The following is a 20,051-nucleotide window of genomic DNA, read 5'->3' as shown; positions in this document are numbered from 1 at the left end:
ATCTGCAAAGCTAAAGCAGTTGCCTTGGTCCACAGTCAAGGGAGGCAAATAGAAAATGAATCATTAATGGGGTGACAGGAAGCCAAACAGAACGAGATTCAAGTTGGCCAAAGTAGCCATGTGTGAAGGAACAAAGGTATGTGAGCTTTGGCTGAAATAAAAAGTCCGCAAATAGGGAGGAGGAAGCTGTTTTTGCACAGATGTGATGGTCTCATGAAGAGAGTGCAATTTATCTATTGTATTTAATCATAGAATCTTAGAAGAGACCCCTAAGCGTAATCTAGTGGAAACCCCTGCAATGCGGGAATCTCAACTAAACCATCCACGCAAGATGGCCCCCCAACCTCTGCTTGAAAATCTCCAAGGAAGGAGAGTCCACCACCTCCTGAGGGACTCTTGTTCCACTGTCCATCAGCTCTTACTTCCAGAAAGTTCTTCCTGACATTTAGTCGGAATCTCCTTTCTTGTAACTGGAAGCCATTGGTTGGGTCCTACCCTCCAGGGCAGGAGAAAACAAGCTTGCTCCCTCTTCCATGTGACAGCCCTTGAGATGTTTGAAGATGGCTATCATAACTTCAGGATTTATAAACTGCTCTACATTCAAGGGATACCCAAGAGAAGAAGAAGAAAAAGAGTTTGGATTTGATATCCCGCCTTTCACTCCCTTTAAGGAGTCTCAAAGCGGCTAACATTCTCCTTTCCCTTCCTCCCCCACAACAAACACTCTGTGAGGTGAGTGGGGCTGAGAGACTTCAAAGAAGTGTGACTGGCCCAAGGTCACCCAGCAGCTGCAGGTGGAGGAGCGGAGACGCGAACCCGGTTCCCCAGATTACGAGTCTATCGCTCTTAACCACTACACCACACTGGCTCTCCAGAGGTGTGCAGAAATGGAAGAACAGGGGGAAGACGGAGGTTAGCCTAGAGCAGGCATAGGCAAACTAGGCCCTCCAGATGGTTTGGGACCACAGCTCCAATCATCCCTAGCTAACAGGACCAGTGGTCAGGGATGATGGGAATTGTAGTCTCAAAACATCTGGAGGGCCGAGTTTGCCTATGCCTGGCCTAGAGAGCATCTTTGGGGCTTTAAGATTTTCCAGAAAGGGAGGCTGCTAAAGTGGTTGTATCTGCCGCTTTCTGAAGTTAATGGCTCCAATCAAGTCGGGTAAGGATCTCTTTGTAAGACTAAGGAGCACAGGTGACTGGAATTGCCATAGAAATGGCTACCTGAAATCTAGAAGGGGGGGGGGACAAAAGGGAGCACAGCTTTCCCCTCTTTTGTGGTTGGAGATTATGTTATCACTGAGTATAAGGGAACATCAGGCAGGCACTAAAACATTTTTGTTAAGGCAACCTTATCCAGACACATAGATGTTGACATATTTGAATCTTTGTTGCGATAATTTTTTTCCTAAAAATTTTTTAAATAGTAACAAAGATTATTTTTTCTAAACTTCCTTATTTTTTTAAAAAAACACATTTTTACTAATAATTGTAATATTTCTTGTAAGCTCATTAGAGGTTCTAATCCCGTCAAGTGGGATATACATTTTGCTAAGTAATAAATCAAATCAAATAAACAACGGAAATAGGTAGTCTTGCATGGAGCTGGGATGAGTTTGACTTGCTCTTTGTGCTGAATCCAAAACTATGGCTTTTTGAGAGCCCCCTAGAAACCTAAGAGGGGAACAAGATCTATTGGAATGTTACTGCTATAATCCTTTCCATCTCATGAATCTCATATATTCATAGATTTGTGGGAGGAGGGTTATTGTTTTGTTCTTGTTCTTGTTTTTATTATGCATTTTGTCTTTTTGTCTTGTATTCTTATGCTGTGAACCATCCTGAGATCTTCAGTATAAAGGCAGTATACAGATTTAATAAATATAATAATAATACTGTAATAATATATCACAAAGACGTCACCATCTTCAGTGACCTTCATTCTAAGGAAGCCATGCCTGAGCTGTGGACTGTCATTTCTGAGTCTCTCACTGCTTGGAAATTGGGGTGCGCGTAACAGAGACCTTTGGGGGCAGTTGCCTATTGGGCAATGCGGCGCTGCAACAGGCTCACGTGTCCAGCGACCGAATTCCTCCCCAGCTTTGCGAAAGATTCAGTGCTCACACAGCCTGGCTCTCGCTTATCTTGTTTTCTTTGAACCTTTGTCTATTGAACCTTTGTATATGTTTTCTTTGAACCTTTGTATATTGAATTTGGTACCTGTGTCATTTTTTAAAAACTTACTTGCCTATTAGATTCACATGAGAGAAAAGTAGAAGCAGGTTTTGTTGCCAAATCAAAGACACAATCTTTGCTCTTTTGTATTTGGACCTTGACACTCTCAGCTTGCTTGCGTGCACACACACACACACACACACACACACACACAGCCTACAAAAGGGATGCCCATTATTTTACAGGGTGGCCTCCACTGCTCATTCAAGGAAGAGAGTTGTTCGCAAGTGCCTGCTGGTGCTTCAATTGGGGACCAGGGTTCTTGTGGTACAAACCCTGCCTGCCATCTTTAAATTGCAGAGTGGCTTGACCCATTGGTCAGATGCTAGTCAAACAAAACCATGAAGAGTGTTACCCTGGAGAAAGCAAAACCTGCTTGGCATCTGTCTGTCTTGGGTGACAATGGAGAAGTGCTTCATTGTCAAACTGTTGGAAGGTTGCAGCATCTGCTGTGGCTGTAGAGACCGATATGGGAGAGACATGTTTTGTTGCAGCTGGGGCAGATGAAGGTGTGCTGCTGCAGATGCAACATGGCGTTTCTTCTCTCTATGCTCCTCCCAGCGACCATTCCTCCTCTGGTCACTGCTGTGGATACACAACCTGACTATCTGTCTCCAGGCACTGCGGCCGTCACGGCAGGGTTGATGTTGCCAGCCTTCGTGCCATGTTTGCAGACATCTTTGTAATGCCCCATCTGCCCGTGGGACTGGTGCCCAAAGCCAGCTCCCCATAGAGCGTGTCCTTGGGGGGGAAGCAAAACAGGCGAGGGGACAATAACCTCAACCCTCACTCATCACTGTCTAGCCGAATGCTCAGAGTTCCCTTACTCTGAGATCAGGGCTACGGGCATACACTGTATAAATGCCTAGACTCTTTGACATCCCTGCCGAAAGTGCATCGTGAGCATGATTCCTCCCCCCTCCATGCACTGGGGAGGAAGGCATTCATTCCCCACAAAGACGACCCCTGAAAATAAGAAGCCCAAACTTACCCACAAAAGGACCAGCCTCTTGGGACCTTTAAGCGACACGCCTGGGGACGCAGAGTGTGCTTTAAGGGAGCTTATTCTACCTGATCCTATCACTTCACTAAAAATAGCATTCAGGGGCCTTCTGAGTCGATGCACAAGAAGGAGGGCAGTAGCAGAGGCCCTGCATGATCTTCAGGAGTTTTATCAGCGTGCGGGAGATTACATGGGAGGCTGGCAAGGGTCAGGCTGTTCTTATTCCCTGCAGGTGGGGGGAAGGAAGGGCCTACTGGGACTGTGCTCAAGTCAAGGGCCACCCTTGCCTCCTTTTCTGTACCGTTGCAGCCTGCAGAAACCATGGACACCTGGCTTTGGGCATCAGAACAGAACAAAGCTGTCAGAAGTGCTAGGAGCTCGCCTTACCCCTTCTGTGCTCTGTGAAGACTTTGTACCAGGAAAGCCCCCACAGAGGCACATGGGTTGATGCTCAGCAGGACACGACTTGTTTCGTTTATTAAAGAAGGGGAAAAAAAGATATAGCATCAGTGTAATGAAGGCAGCTGTCTTGATCCCGGGTTGAGAAATGTAAACAGAAAATGAATGATTTATGCAGAAATGGAGCCAGAGCAGAATAGCAAAAGCGTGTTGCTCAAGTATCACAAAGGGTAGTTGTGTGAGTGTTGTGGGCCCACTGGAGGAACGAAGGTGCATGGCTGAAATAGCAGGTGTGTGTAAAGGTAAAGGGACCCCTGACCGTTAGGTCCAGTTGTGGCCAACTCTGGGGTTGCGGAGCTCATCTCGCTTTATTGGCCGAGGGAGCTGGCGTACAGCTTCCGGGTCATGTGGCCAGCATGACTAAGCTGCTTCTGGTGAACAAGAGCAGCGCACGGAAATGCCGTTTACCTTCCCGCTGGAGCGGTACCTATTTATCTACTTGCACTTTGACATGCTTTCGAACTGCTAGGTTGGCAGGAGCAGGGACCGAGCAACGGAAGCTGACCCCGTTGCGGGGATTCGAACCGCCGACCTTCCGATCGGCAAGCCCTAAGCTCTGTGGTTTACACCACAGCGCCACCCGCATCCCTAGGTGTGTGTATAGTGAAATGCAAAAATGCATATATTAAGGTAAATTATATTGGGCATAAATATGAGTATATTCATGAAATGGCCAATGAGTGCATAAGTGGTCGGATGACTGACACCCTCTTCTGCAGTTTGTTTTAATGTTTTCCCAAATTGTCGTTTTTTTAAAAAGAAGTGTCTTAAGCATACAAGTCCACTAGTAATCAGCCTTTTGCTGCTTTGCACTGACCTGTAATAGATTCCTTGCTGTGCCTAAAGACTGTTTTTGTATCTTGTTGCTGGCAAAGAGGATGCACTGGGCAGAATCTGAAATGCACCCTTTTCCATTTCTCTGTCTCGCAGCGTGTCTGCTTTTAACAGAATCCCATGGCTCTTCTGCTGCTCCGTATTAAAGGCATTCATCCCTCCTAAATGTGCTATAGTCTCTGGTCAAACAGGGGTTGATCATGCTTCTAAACTCTGAAAATACTTATTTGATTGGATGGTATTGTAGGACAGAAATCAGGTATAGTGCTTGCGTAAAATGGGCCAAGTATTGCTCCCAACACGGTTTCTGGCCTTGCCCACAATTCCATGGCGGAGGCTCTCCATAGCCCCTCCGGGGGCTGCGAAAAAGTTCAGGCAGGGGAAAGGGAGGGAATGGGGCACAAATACCAGGGCCAGGGCCTTCTCAGTGATGGCTCTGACCTGGTGGAATGCTCTGTCGCATGAGACCAGGGCCCTGCAGGATTTAAATTCCTTCCACAGGGCCTGTAAGACAGAGCTATTCTTCCTGGCTTTCAATTTGAACTTAGCCTGATCTTTTATTCCCCTTCCTTCCCTCCCCCTCTCCTTTTTATGAAGATTACCCGCTCTGGGATCCCACAGCTAATTCTCCCCTGGTCTCCTCGCTGGCCCAAATAGGACTAATTTAGCCAGCTAGCCCTGGTGATCATCTAATATTTATTGGATGGATTTCCCCCCGAACTGATTTTTGATTTTATTGTTATTCACATTTTATACCTTATTTTATGCTGGTTTTTTTAGCATCAATTAAGCGTTTTAAATTTGTTGTTAGCTGCCCTGAGCCTGGTTTTCTGAACCAGGAAGGGCGGGATATAAATAAATTTATTATTATTATTATTATTATTATTATTATTATTATTATTAATCCTCCAGATGCTTTCCAGGGGGTCTGGGAAGTTCACTGTATCCTACAGTGTTGCAAAATCCTGTGTCTGCCAATTTGGAAGGCAGAATGGGAGCAATTTGGGAGTGTGCCCCTACTGTGCACGAGCCACCATTACCATCATGATTTGTGGAAGGTTCCTCCTCAATCTGGACAATAGGCATTAATCAAGAGGTGCTCCCGAAGCGTCATATGCAAATGGGTTGCAATCAATCAGCTGCCAAAAGAACAGGGACTGAAGGTATTTGAATGGTTTTCTGAAATTTGAGAGTCCCTACCACAGCTGGGAAAAGAAAGGGGGAGGACAAGGTGCCTCTTTGTGCTCTCTGATGGTTTTCTAATGGTCTTTTTTCGCCTCTAAAAGGTAAAGGTACCCCTGCCCGTACGGGCCAGTCTTGACAGACTCTAGGGTTGTGCGCCCATCTCACTCAAGAGGCCGGGGGCCAGCGCTGTCCGGAGACACTTCTGGGTCACGTGGCCAGCGTGACATCGCTGCTCTGGCGAGCCAGAGCCGCACACGGAAACGCCGTTTACCTTCCCGCTAGCAAGCGGTCCCTATTTATCTACTTGCACCCGGGAGTGCTTTCGAACTGCTAGGTTGGCAGGCGCTGGGACCGAACAACGGGAGTGCACCCCGCCGCGGGGATTCGAACCGCCGACCTTTCGATCGGCAAGCCCTAGGCGCTGAGGCTTTTTCGCCTCTCCTCCTCTACATAATGAAGAGACGTGTGTAGTTGCTACTCTGCTAGACAATTTGAAAAAGGGGGGGGGGGGTTGACTTATGCTTTACAAGGAATTTAATAAGGTTTTGCTATGCCCCACCCCCCCAAACATACGATGCAACTGGAGCGGGAAACCTGATTTTAAGAAATTGTGTTAAAGTAATTTGGTTTGATCTGAAATAATTTGGGAAATTAATAAAAAGAATTATTAAAAAACTATTGCTACACACACACACCATTTTGCTAGGCAGTAAAACGGGAGATTTTTGGGCACAGGGCAAAACTCAGCGTGTGTGTCTGGCAACCATCAGAGCTGCTCCCATTAGCTGCCGGACACTTCTTTTTTAAAAAAAATAAAATAAAATCCAGAAGTGTCACTGTCACAAGAGGTTCTGGGTTTAAAAAGAGAGAGGTTTCTGCTCTGTGGTGGAAGGCACTCTTGGCCTCACCCCTGAAAGCTAAAGCTATGCTATATAACACGGTACCATTCTGGGCAAAGATGAAAACAAAAAAGGCCGACATGACCATTGGGACAAGCCTGAATGGAAGCGCAGATGCTGACCCAATGAGTTTTTCTCTTCCATGCCCACTATATGAGTTTTACTCCCAGAGCCGATACGGACACAGGTGGCAATGGCATGGCAGGGCAGCACCTCCCATTTTGCCTCAAGCGGTGAAACAGGATGAGCTCCCCTGTTCACTCCTCCCCCTTGAAAATCTTGGGGAGGGATTTCCCCCTTTCATCCTCAGCCACCTCCCCCAGGCTGAAGGTGAAATTTCTCCTGTGAGAATATGTTATGTACTAAGCTTGGATCCTAGAACAATAGGCAAATAGGATCCTAGAAGGGGACGCGGGTGGCACTGTGGGTTAAACCACAGAGCCTAGGGCTTGCCAATCAGAAGGTCGGCGGTTCGAATCCCCGTGGCGGGGTGAGCTCCCGTTGCTCCATCCCTGCTCCTGCCAACCTAGCAGTTCGAAAGCATGTCAAAGTGCAAGTAGATAAATAGGTACCGCTCCGGCGGGAAGGTAAACGGCGTTTCCGTGTGCTGCTCTGGTTTGCCAGAAGCGGCTTAGTCATGCTGGCCACACATGCTGGCTGTACGCCGGCTCCCTCGGCCAATAAAGCGAGATGAGTGCCGCAACCCCAAAGTCGGTCACAACTGGACCTAATGGTCAGGGGTCCCTTTACCTTTAGGATCCTAGAATGCAACAACTGATTGGCTTGCAGGAAAAGACCAATCAGGCTCCAGGAGGAAGTTAATCAGCCTATTAGGCTGGTAGGAACCTAGAATGCAACAACTGATTGGCCTGCTGGAAAAGACCAATCAGGCTCCAGGAGGGAAGCAGAATCAGACAATCAGATGGGACTCATTGTGTAAATAATGTATATAAAAACCTGAGGGTTGGGGGGCAACTCAATCACTATTTTACAAGCTGCAATAAAGAGCATGAAATCACTACAGGACTCCGAGTATATTTCAGAATATATGTCTCATCTCTCTCACTCTACATGAAAGACACCTCCAGTACCTCCTGGTTTCCTCAGGCTAAACTGCCCCAAACACACACTTCACGGTTACCACCTCTGGAGGCCTTGAGGTCTAGAGGCCTCCTTTGTTTTTCAAAGCGAAAATGAGAAAGGTCTGGTTTCCAAAACAGCCACTCTAGAGGCAGTAATGTCACACCGCTCGTTTATTGAGTATTGTTAAGCTTCCTTGCAGCAGAGAAAACGTCGTTCTTCTCACATTCACAAGGACAAGGAGGTCAGGGATGGGCGGAGAAAAGAAAAGAAAAACAGAAATCTCCGGCCACCATGTTGTTTAGATTCATGAAAACATCCCACCCACCGCAGGGACTAAAGAATGCACAGCTGAGCTGTGAACGTTTGGGGCTTTTCAAGTGTTGCTTTTGGGATGCTATAAGGCCCAAGATGGGCTCCCTATTCACTGTCAGTCATTCCTTCCCTCTGTGGACTTTGGTCCAAACAGCATGGGAATACTATAAGAGGGAGCTCATTTGGCAAAGCACTAACATTAGTACCACAAAGATTCCTCTGGTGCCCTTTGTGTCAATTCACTGCACAACCAGTTGGAATTTTTTTATTATCACCTTTTGTGGTGAGAGATTATAATGACCATCTTTTTCTCCTCCTCCCTTCCCTTCCTCCTCCAAAACAGCTGTGAGGATGCGGTACCACATGTTGAATAGCTTTTGGGGATTCTACAGTACCCAAACTTTAGGCCTTCTTGGGCTCTGGGGGCAATTTTATCGCAGGCCTTTGAGGCAGCTCAACACCAGGGATAGTTATTGTGCTGTCTCCTGGACACGTAGCTGAGTTTGAAAACCCAACAGGGAATGCAAAGATGTTTGGCTTAGCCAGTGGTTTGCCCGGAGCACCAGGGCGGTTGACTTGAGGGGTTCCTGTTGGGCTCTCTGCCCCGGGGGGAACGGGTTCCCCATCTAATTGTTCAGGTTGAATTTCTGGCAGGGAATGTAGAGATACATGTTCGTTTGAAGGAGGGAGAACAACCACACGGCCCAGTGTTTCTGGCTGGCCTGGTGGACTCTGGTGCTCATGCGAGTGGTTCCCGTGATGTTTGTGGTGGTGGCGGCGATTGCCGTGGCCGTGGCCGTGGCCATGACTGTGACCGTGACCCTGACTGTGACCGTGATCGTGGCCATGGCCGTCTCCGTGCCCTTTCTGGTGATGGAGTTCTTCACTGCTTTTGTGATCTTCGCGGTGTCCTTCCTGCCCAGGTTTAGGTCCAGGTTGTGGATTCTGATCATCCGTGTTGAGTGGCTAATAGGGAAAAAAAATATTAGAATTGTTCATTCTGAATCACTTTGCAAATTTTCCCCCCATCTTTATATACGTATGCATTTATTGGGACTTATCTTCTACCCAAAGCGGGTGGCGCTGTGGTCTAAACCACTGAGCCTCTTGGGCTTGCTGATCGGAAGGTCGGCGGTTCGAATCCGCACAACGGGGTGAGCTCCCGTTGCTCTGTCCCAGCTCCTGCCAACCTAGCAGTTTGAAAGCACACCAGTGCAAGTAGATAAATAGGTACTGCTGCAGCAGGAAGGTAAACAGCGTTTCTGTGCACTGCTCTGGTTTCCGTCACGGTGTTCCGTTGCACCAGAAGCGGTTTGGTCATGCTGGCCACATGACCCGGAAAGCTGTCTTGGTTCTACTGGTTGGCGACCAAGGCTTTCCTCCAGCTTCCCAGAGTGGATGGCACCCAGGGATTGGGCAGTGGGAAATTCGTGGAACATCCTCACCTGAGAGCCTTCCCTGGCACCAGAGCTGATATCTTTTCAGCACCAGGTGAAAAATACCATTTTGTTCTCCTGGAGGTTTTAAGCTCTGAGCTTTAACACATTCAATCTGGTGTTTTCAAAGGATATTCTTATTGGGGGTTCTGTTGTTGGCTGATTCTGCCCAGTTTCATTTAGCAGGCGACTAAAAATTAGGAGGCTCTTTCTGACAGGAAGAGATGTTTGACAGTGGAATGGGCTACCTCAGAAGGTGATGGACTCTCCTTCGCTGAAGGATTGTAAACAGACATTGGGTGCCGTGTGTCAGGGATTCCTTCGCTGTGATTTCCTGCATTGCAGGGAGTTGATGACGCTTTAGACCCCCTCCAGCTCTACGAACCCATGATATAAATGCCTTGCATATGCTCATTTACTGTGGGTTATTGCTTCCAGAAAATAATGCGGCAGCTAGACTGGTGATTGGGAGTGGCTGGCAAGACCACATAACACCAGTTCTGAAGGACCTACATTGGCTCCCAGTACATTTCCGAGCACAATTCAAAGTGTTGTTGCTGAACTTTAAAGCCCTAAATGGCCTCGGCCCAGTACACCTGAAGGAGTGTCTCCACCCCCATCGTTCAACCCGGACACTGAGGTAGAGCGCCGAGGGCCTTCTGGCAGTTCCCTCTCTGTGAGAAGCAAGTTACAGGGAACCAGTCAGAGGGCCTTCTCGGTAGTGGCACCTGCGCTGTGGAACGCCCTCCCAGCAGATGTCAAGGCAATAAACAACTATCTGACTTTTAGGAGACATCTGAAGGCAGCCCTGTTCAAGGAATTTTTCAATGTTTGATGTTTTATCCTGTTTTTAATATTCTGTTGGGAGCCGCCCAGAGCGGCTGGGGAAACCCAGCCAGATGGGCGGGGTATAAATAATAAATAATTATTATTATTATATGCCCGACTGAGCCACATACCTTTGGGGGGTAGAGTTCACACTGCGCGCTGACATACTTCTGATTATCTACCCGGCTGTTTACCACGGAACCTCTGCACAGGCCTGTCTCCTACGAAATAAACCAGATCCCTCCATCAGGAAAGCACGAGCGATAAAAAAACAACAAGCCTGCCTAGACTTTAGGTTCTAATAACTAAAGCGGTCGTGGGGAACCTTTCCGTCCTTGGAGCGAATGTGATGGAGCTGGGATGGCCACAGGTCAACAATCTACTTCCAAAGACAATATTTTTCTCTGGCACCCGCAGGTTCCCATTCCCACACCTCTACTGAAATTAGGCTTGGCAGAAGCCTTCTTTAGCCAATGAAAGCCTAACTTGGGTGTGGGATGCAACTTGGGGGGTGAGGGAGGAGGTTGCAGCTGGGGTGTGGGGAGCTGTGGCATGTGCATAGCGCCCGCAACAGGTTCTCCAGGTTGCAAATGGGTCCATATGCCCAAAAAAGGTTGGCGACGCGTGTCTCAGAGGCGCATTCACCAGAGATTGAGAGACAGGGAGGGATAGTGGCAACCATGTGCACAAGTCCAACTGTGTAATAATAATAATGATGATGATGATGATGTGCATACCGCCCTATACCCACAGTAGAAAGCCTGGAGGCTTAGGCAAACACCCAAAAGGGACGTGGGTGGCGCTGTGGTCTAAACCACTGAGCCTAGGGCTTGCCGATCAGAAGGTCAGCAGTTCTAATCCCCGTGACGGGGTGAGCTCCCATTGCTCGGTCCCTGCTCCTGCCAACCTAGCAGTTCGAAAGCACATCAAAGTGCAAGTAGATAAATAGGTACCACTCCGGCGGGAAGGTAAAAGGAGGTTCCATGCACTGCTCTAGTTCGCCAGAAGTGGCTTAGTCATGCTGGCCACATGACCCTCGGCCAATAAAGTGAGATGAGTGCCGCAACCCCAGAGTCGGTCATGACTGGACCTAATGGTCAGGAGTCACTTTAGGCAAACATCCAGGGCATGAATGGGGAGTCTGGAGTTGTCAAGGACAGTTCTTATGCTCTCTACTCATATCTTTGGAGAAGAAGGGGGGGGGGGATGGTGCAAAAATGTTCTGCTTCTGGGTTTGCCAAACTTGAGTCTCCAGCTGTATTTGGACTGCAACTCCCATCATCCCTAGCTAACGGATGTCCCTTTCAACATCTATATGCAGCTGCTGGGAGAGATCATCAGGGGGTTTGGGCTGGGTGTTCATCAGTATGTGGATGATACCCAGCTCTACCTCTCTTTCAAATCAGAACCAGTGAAGGCGGTGATGGTCCTGTGTGAGTGTCTGGAGGCGGTTGGAGGTTGGATGGAGGCTAACAGATTGAGGTTGAATCCTGACAAGACAGAAGTACTGTTCTTGGGGGACAGGAGGCGGGCAGGTGTGGAGGATTCCCTGGTCCTGAATGGGGTAACTGTGCCCCTGAAGGACCAGGTGCGCAGCCTGGGAGTCATTTTGGACTCGCAGCTGTCCATGGAGGCACAGGTCAAATCTGTGTCCAGGGCAGCTGTTTACCAGCTCCATCTGGTATGCAGGCTGAGACCCTACCTGCCTGCGGACTGCCTCGCCAGAGTGGTGCATGCTCTGGTTATCTCCCGCTTGGACTACTGCAATGCGCTCTACGTGGGGCTACCTTTGAAGGTGACCCGGAAACTACAACTAATCCAGAACGCGGCAGCTAGACTGGTGACTGGGAGCGGCCACCAAGACCACATAACACTGGTCTTAAAAGACCTACATTGGCTCCCAGTACGTTTCCGAGCACAATTCAAAGTATTGGTGCTGACCTTTAAAGCCCTAAACGGCCTCGGTCCTGTATACCTGAAGGAGCGTCTCCACCCCCATCGTTCTACCCGGACACCGAGGTCCAGCTCCGAGGGCCTTCTGGCGGTTCCCTCACTGCGAGAAGCCAAGTTACAGGGAACCAGGCAGAGGGCCTTCTCAGTAGTGGCGCTCTCCCTGTGGAACGCCCTCCCACCAGATGTCAAAGAGAACAACAACTACGAGACTTTTAGAAGACATCTGAAGGCAGCCCTGTTCAGGGAAGCTTTTAATGTTTGATGTTTTAGAGTATTTTAATATTTTTTTTGGAAGCTGCCCAGAGTGGCTGGGGAAGCCCAGCCAGATGGGCGGGGTACCAAAAAAACAAAAAAAAAATCAGCACCAAGTGAAGGAATACTCACGGCCGTTTCACGTGGGAGGTGTTCGCAATTGGAGATGTCGGGGACACCCTTGCCTTTGGTGCAAGATGTCTCCTGGATCGTATATTCTACTGAGTTCGAAGGCCCAATAACCCACTGTGCAAAAGGGCAGAGGCAACGGGTTAGAGCAGTCTGTGTCGTCTGGATGAAGTGCAAGCAAGATAGAAGACAACAGCCCTCTTACATTCCTGTTGGCCCTCCGCCTCGCTCCCCAGTAACTGGTGCAATTAATAATAATAATAATAATTTATTTATACCCCGCTCTCCCCAGCCAGGGCCGGGCTCAGGGCAGCTAACACCAAATATGAATTACAATAAAATTACAATAAAATATAATAGAAACAACAACAAACAAACAAACAAACAAACAAACAAACAAACAAACAAACAAACAAACAAACAGTTAATTAAAATACAGCTTAAAATGCAGCCCCATTTTAGTAGTAGCCCATAAATCAAGGCCATAAAGGGAGGAAACATCAGATATTCACCCAAGCCAGCTATCCATGCTGGTCCTACATGGGCCAGCAAAAAAGCCAAGGGAAAATTTATATACCAAATCCGATATAAGGGGTCAGAGTGAGTCTAAGCCAAAGGCCAGGCGGAACAGTTTCGTCTTGCAGGCCCTGCGGAAAGATGTCAAATCCCGCAGGGCCCCAGTCTCTTGTGACAGAGCGTTCCACCAAGTCGGGGCCAGGGCTGAAAAGGCCCTGGCCCTAGTTGAAACCAATCTAACCTCCTTGAGGTTTGGGACCTCCAAAGTGTTGTTATTTATGGACCTTAAGGTCCTCCGCGGGGCACACCAGGAGAGTGCTACTTTTATATCCAATTTTTTCTCCAAGGAGCTGAAGCTTCTCCTCCTCTTCATTTTAACCTTACGACAACCCTGTGAGGTAGGTTAGACTGAGAGAAGGTGACCCTGTGAGCTTCGTGGATGAGTGGGGCTTTGAACCCTGGTCTCCTAAGTCCTAACCATGCCATCATGCTGGTATTAGAAAGTATTGTGCCCCCAAACATGGAATTTCCAGTTATTCGTGGCTTATAGATAGCAAGAAGGCCTCTAGGCAACAAAATCAACTATCCTGTGACGAATGGGGGCGTGCGTGACGGAGAAAACTTCCCCTCTAAATGGCAATGCTGCAGTCTTCCAGGTATTTGTTAGACTCCAACTCCCATCAGCCAGAGTCAGCATGGCCAAGGATCAGGGATTATGGGAGTTGTGGTCCAGCGAGATCCAGAAGGCCACAGGTTCCCTGTTCCTGCTTTCAAGGGTGTCCAGTCACAAACTTACCTGTGACCGTGCCTTGGTGACGTTGAGGAGGGCAAAATAATGAGCATGGTTGTTTTCTAAGTTGAATTTGGCAAGGCTCTCTGCCGCCGCCTCCTGGAACCTGGCTTCTGTTGGGTCCCCGGGAACTGGGCAGTCAGGACAAACTTTTGCGATAGCCCTTGATGAAACTATTTAGAAAACAAACAAGCATAGTTGGACTTGCACAGCTAAATGTTCCTTTACACAGGCCAGTAAATTAGTGGGCAAGCAGAAGTCGCAAAAGGCCTTTGCTTCTTAATCTTGTTAAATAAAGACACGTCTTTGGTTTGCTCGTGGACCTTCAGTTTTATCGAGCATCCTTTCTGGTTTGTTACTTCCTATGTGTTACAATGGGGATGCGGGTGGCGCTGTGGGTTAAACCACAGAACCTAGGATTTGCCAATCAGAAGGTCGGCGGTTTGAATCCCCGCGACGGGTGAGCTCCCGTTGCTCGGTCCCTGCTTCTGCCAACCTAGCAGTTCAAAAGCACATCAAAGTGCAAGTAGATAAATAGGTACCACTCTGGCGGGAAGGTAAACGGCGTTTCCATGCGCTGCTCTGGTTCGCCAGAAGCGGCTTAGTCATGCTGGCCACATGACCCGGAAGCTGTGTGCCGGCTCCCTCGGCCAATAAAGCGAGATGAGCGCCACAACCCCAGAGTCGGTCACGGCTGGACCTAATGGTCAGGGGTCCCTCTACCTTTACCTTATGAATTTCCTTACAAACGTTAATTCAAGCAAATGTATAGAAATACATACTTGGGCGTAAAACGCAGTCGTAGTAACACAGCTGAGAAACGTCCCCGTGGTTATCAGCGTAAACTGTTACTTTGCACTGCCCATAGACCTGGAGCAACAGAAAGGTAAGTGATGTTTGTAGAACTGATTTGTTTTGCCAAAGCCGAAACCTTCACCTTTTGCAGACCAAGGAGTCAGCTTAGCCCCCAACTTGCAATGCAGAATCACTCCCCCCTTGCAAAATCTGATATTATTTTTATAATATAATATTATAATATTCTTATTTTTAATCTGAGTATCTGAAGAAGTGTGCATGCACATGAAAGCTTATACCTAGAACAAACTTAGTTGGTCTCAAAGGTCTACTGGACATTTTTAATTTTTTTTTGTTTATTTGGACTGATATTATTTGTTATTACTTCTCTCTAGCTCTCCATGAATGCAAGTTTTTGTTTTTTTGTTTGTGTTTTGCAGTTTCCACTCAGTTTCACTGGCCTCAAAATGACAGTCTGTATTCCCTCCCCAATTTAATCTGGATTTGCCCTTTCCCAGAAGTCACCAGTAAATTAAAACACTTCTGTGGCCAATGACCAATATATGATATTTCAGTGGCCTGTTTTCAAATTAAGCCCTGGCCTGGCAGTACTCTCTGGGCAGAATGATCTATTACACCTCCCTCCCCAATGGGGCTACTCTAAAAACAGCAGGATCCTGCCCCTTTCCCACAGTCCCAAATCATCTCACCACACTCTATACTGCCACTGGCATCTGCTTCCCTCACTAGAATTTTCTTTGTATTTGGTGAAGGCTTTGGGGGAGAGAAAGGGAACCGTGCAGACATGTGCAGGAGGTGGGTGATGTGAACCCCTTAACCTTTCTTGTGAAGCAATTCAAATCTGAAATACACTATAGATCTTTTCAGGTCGCACCAGATCCTGACTTCACAAAGCTCTTCCAGATGATTGTACAAAGTCATTTTCTTTTGAAACCAGACTTGTTGCTAGGACATAGGTTGACCAACTACATTCTTTCTGTGGCACCCTGTGCAGCTCAGGACCCCAGTTATTTCACTCCTTGCCTGCAGAGCTAGCAGCCTCTCACCCCTTTTTTGAACACGCTCCCTTGTGGAGGGTTCCTGCAGCCTTCTCTCTTCTCCTTTCTCCTTTGGAGTCCTCTGAGCAGCAGCCGCCACTGCCCCAAAGAGAGGTGCCTCCTCACGCCACCCCACAGAGGCCTGGAAAGAGGATGCCCCCAGCCTTTGCAACCTGACAGAGACTGGCCAAAGGTGATTGTGAGGCCAGTACCTTACTCCGAGGCCACATTGACTCCTGGCAACCAGAACCTCCTGGCCAGCCCCCGAGGCACCATTCTCCTGTGGAGCTTGTAGCCAGGGCTGCTGCAGCAAACAGCTGTGCAAGCCTTTGGGAGGCAGAGACACATGAAGTCATCAGAGGAGGGAGGGAAGGAAAGAAGGACAGAGGCCAGTGTTGCCCGTGGCACCCATGGCCACCAATCCAGGCACCCCAGGGTGCCACGGCACACTGGATGAAAACCGCTGCTCTAGGGTGACAGTGAAATTTCATCCACTTTAATTGCACAGTGGGTGGTGCTGTGGGTTAAACCACAGAGCCTAGGGCTTGCCAATCAGAAGGTCGGCGGTTCGAATTCCCACAACAGAGTGAGCTCCCGTTGCTCGGTCCCTGCTCCTGCCAACCTAGCAGTTCAAAAGCACATCTAATTGCAAGTAGATAAATAGGTACCACTCTGGCGGGAAGGTAAACAGCGTTTCCATGTGCTGTTCTGGTTCACCAGAAGCGGCTTAGTTATGCTGGCCACATGACTCAGAAGCTGTATGCCGGCTCCCTCGGCCCATAGAGCAAGATGAGCACACAATTCCAGAGTAATCTGCAACTGGACCTAATGGTCAGGGGTCCCTTTATCTTTACCTTTTTAAGTTTCCTAGTATGCACCTGAATTCCTCCCACCAAATAGTGGCCGTCTGGAGGCATTCCTAGCTTAAAAACAAAACTTAGCATGTTCAGTCCTTTTCTGAACTTGGCAGATCAAATACTTACTGTCTCATGGGCGCTTCTGAAACTGCAATCCTTTGCCTGTTTTCCGCTGAGAACGTGGCACACGGTTTCCAGCACATCCAAGGTGAGAAAATACTTAGAGATTTCAGGCTCCTATAGAAGACGAAAGACGATAAGAAGACGAAACCCTTTGCAGCACAAGACAGCAGAATTTGAAAAGGCAAGCCTGGCTGGCTGCCTTTCACGCAAAACAAATTCTGTAGAACTACCGTAAGTAAATTTAACATTGATGTCAACAATGTTATTCCATGTAAGTTTTGACTACAGCCTTAGACTTTCGTTCTCCTGGGATTTCAAGGATCACAAGGATCCATAATGCCTCCTTTTGCAACCATTTATTCGAACAGCTGCTTCTTTTGCAACCACTTATTCGAAACCTATAAAGAAAAGGGTCTCACCACAAAACTAGAAATTCCTCCCCCCCCCCATAAATAATGGCTCTTAGAGTTATTTTTTGGTCAGCAAAGAAGGTTTAAAGATTCTCTCAAGGCAAACTTTTAAAAATGTAGTATAATCACCAACAACTGGGAAACACTGGCCTGTGAGCGCTGCAATTGGAGAACAGCCTTTCCCAAAGGTGTCATGGACTTTGAAGATGCTAGAACTCAGGACGAAAGGGAGAAATGTGCTAAGAGGAAGGCACACTTGGCAAACCCTCACCATGATCAACTCCCATCCAGAAACCTATGTCCTCACTGTGGAAGGATATGTGGATCCAGAACTGGCCTCCACAGTCACTTACAGACTCACTGTTAAAACTGTGTTTATGGAAGACAATCTTACTTGGCTACAAGCGATCGCCAAAGAGGAAGATATGATAATAGCACCCAGGACTATTGCATCCGCCCCAACACTTGCTTATTCCTCTGCCTCAGTTTCTCCTCTTTTAAAATGGAGCAATTCTCAGCTAGAATTCAGTAAATATTATACAGGCTGCAGCTTTCATTCTGTACAACTGAAGCCATGGGGAGGCCAGTGCTGGAACATGCAGGCAGATCTGGGATGGGCTGGAGCAGAGGTTGGTTGGCCATCTGTCTAGCTGAGATTCCTGTATTCTAGGGGGTTGGACTAGATGACCCTTAGGATCCCTTACAAGCTCTGCAATTCTACAATTCCAGCATCAGGAGGACAACATGTTAGCTACTCCTGGTTTGGAGTGTCCACTCAATAGATAGGACAATGGCTCCCCCTCATCTCCCCCTGTTTTATCTGATGTTTTGGAAGGTGGTTGTCCCCGACTGCAATGTAGAGAGCAAAGTCAGAACCAGGGTAGCTGCTTACCTGTGGAAGTTGCCGGGCATCAAAGATTCGCTGAAGACCAAGCACGTACCCCTTTTTTTCATGGGAATTGATCCAGTCTAAGGCCTGAGCTGCAGCTGCTTTGACTACAGAATTATTGCACCCTGGGGAGAGCAGTCCTGTCAGTGGTGGTCTTGGTAGCTGTCCTGGACGAGGTGGAAGACCGGCTAAGGAACACAATACCTGTATCCCGACCAGGAAGGAAATTAAAAGGGCCATTTTGGAAAGGCCTGGGTACCAGGGAGGGAGATTCTGCAGCCCCTCTGGAAGAGCAGGCTTTGCAGTACTCTCAGGTTTCTTTATATACTTTTGAGGTAAGTCACTAATATTTGCTCTTCTTCCTCACCGTGGCCAACACCTTTGAACCTGGACATGCAAACTGCAAACAGTGAGTCAATGATTAGAAGGTTGTGTTCACAGGCTGAAAATGTGATTTTCTAACCAGCTCTGAACCCGTGTCCTTGGCTTCAGATTGAAGTCCGCAGAAAACATCTAGCAATAATGGTGCCAAACTAACCACTTGTTATATAAATTCTGGGCAGGGGGTGGATACAGGAAGATCTATGGTGCAATCCTTCGCAGGTTTACCGAGAAGCAAGTCACACTGTTTCTGATGAGGATGTTCTGTTACACACCAGAGGCAAGTGTGTTTAGGAGCGCGGCCTGGAAGCGAACTTATTACCCAACCAACGCACACTTTACAAGTGTTGGTGCTGACCTTTAAAGCCCTAAACAGCCTTGGCCCAGTATACCTGAAGGTGCGTCTCCACCCCCATCGTTCTGCCCGGACACCGAGGTCCAGCTCTGAGAACTTTCTGAAGGTTCCCTCACTGCGAGAAGCGAGGTTACAGGGAACCAGGCAGAGGGCCTTTTCGGTAGTGGCGTCCTCCCTCCCATCAGATGTCAAGGAAATAAATAACTATCTGACTTTTAGAAGACATCTGAAGGCAGCACTTTTTAATTTTTAATGTTTTATCATGTTTTAATATTCTTTTGGGAGCCGCCCAGAGTGGCTGGGGAAATCCAGTCAGATGGGCATGGTAATAATAATAATAATAATAATAATAATAATAATAATAATAATAATTTGAATCTCAGTGGGAGATTGTGGCGAGAATGGAAGGAAAACACCGTTTGCCACCCCTAAAAGTCATGTTAACGTATCACTGCCAGGCTATCTTGAACCACAGAATTGTGGAGTTGGAAGGGACCACAAGAGTCATCTCTGATATGTGGGTGTCATGATCTGGGACCCAGGTAGATGTCGTGGCCCAGGAAGCATGTCAGAACCAAGTACACCAATGCTCTCTGTCTTTTGCTGAGACTGCACCCACCACGAGCCTCTCACTTCACCTTATCAGGTCAGTAAAACATGCCAAGAGCTCACTGGCCTTCTGCAGAAGACTGGGGGCTGCCATCGATGCCAGGAGAACCACAAATTCTCCTTACCCATGCAAGTCTTCATGTAGCAGATAGAAGAAAAAGGCACATTTTGTGTGACCGTTGCTTAAAGATACCCGTTGCCATAGCAATTAGGAGCAGGCTGTTCTGACCAGTGAAATTTGTTTTAGGCATCCACAAGCTGTCCATGTGTTCTGTTATCCAATCATATTGCTGAAAAGGATCATGCACGAGGTCATCCCACGTGCAATTGTTATAAAAGTGTCTTGAATTTTGTATTCGGGGTCCAGAATTCGGAGAATTCCTCTGGATCACTTATTCTCGCTGTGGCCCACAATAAATACAAACTCTTTCCATGCTGCTGCTGCCTTTATTTGGCTAAAGAGGACCGGCGTACTTCCAGACCCCGCTTTGTAGGGTAACAGTCCAATCCACTGCAATGGAGGCATCTTTTGCCCAACATGGGCTTACAAACCCATGACCCTGAGATCAAGAGGCTCATGCTCTACCCAAATCGTACGCATTTTGGTTTTGTTTACTCCCAGCTACATGAAAGGCCTTCACTTTAAACCAGCTGAATTCT

General features: G+C 47.8%; 1 protein-coding gene across 1 annotated transcript; it reads right to left on the bottom strand.

Annotated features, from left to right (window-relative positions):
• Window positions 1-7,853: 7,853 nt before the first annotated feature.
• Window positions 7,854-18,347, bottom strand: FETUB (fetuin B). Its single transcript, XM_028731679.2, has 7 exons — window positions 18,050-18,347; window positions 16,751-16,861; window positions 14,697-14,784; window positions 13,921-14,087; window positions 12,612-12,725; window positions 10,406-10,495; window positions 7,854-8,976 (listed from the first exon to the last, which is right to left on the bottom strand). Exons 1-7 carry the CDS (start codon window positions 18,284-18,286, stop codon window positions 8,413-8,415), a joined length of 1,371 nt encoding a protein of 456 aa, XP_028587512.2. The 5' UTR covers window positions 18,287-18,347; the 3' UTR covers window positions 7,854-8,412.
• Window positions 18,348-20,051: the final 1,704 nt, after the last annotated feature.

The sequence above is a fragment of the Podarcis muralis genome, chromosome 6 (assembly GCF_964188315.1).
Source record: "Podarcis muralis chromosome 6, rPodMur119.hap1.1, whole genome shotgun sequence".
Taxonomy (NCBI): domain Eukaryota; kingdom Metazoa; phylum Chordata; class Lepidosauria; order Squamata; family Lacertidae; genus Podarcis; species Podarcis muralis.
Note: the sequence above shows the minus strand (reverse complement) of the source record. Positions and strands in the feature narration are given on the sequence as shown.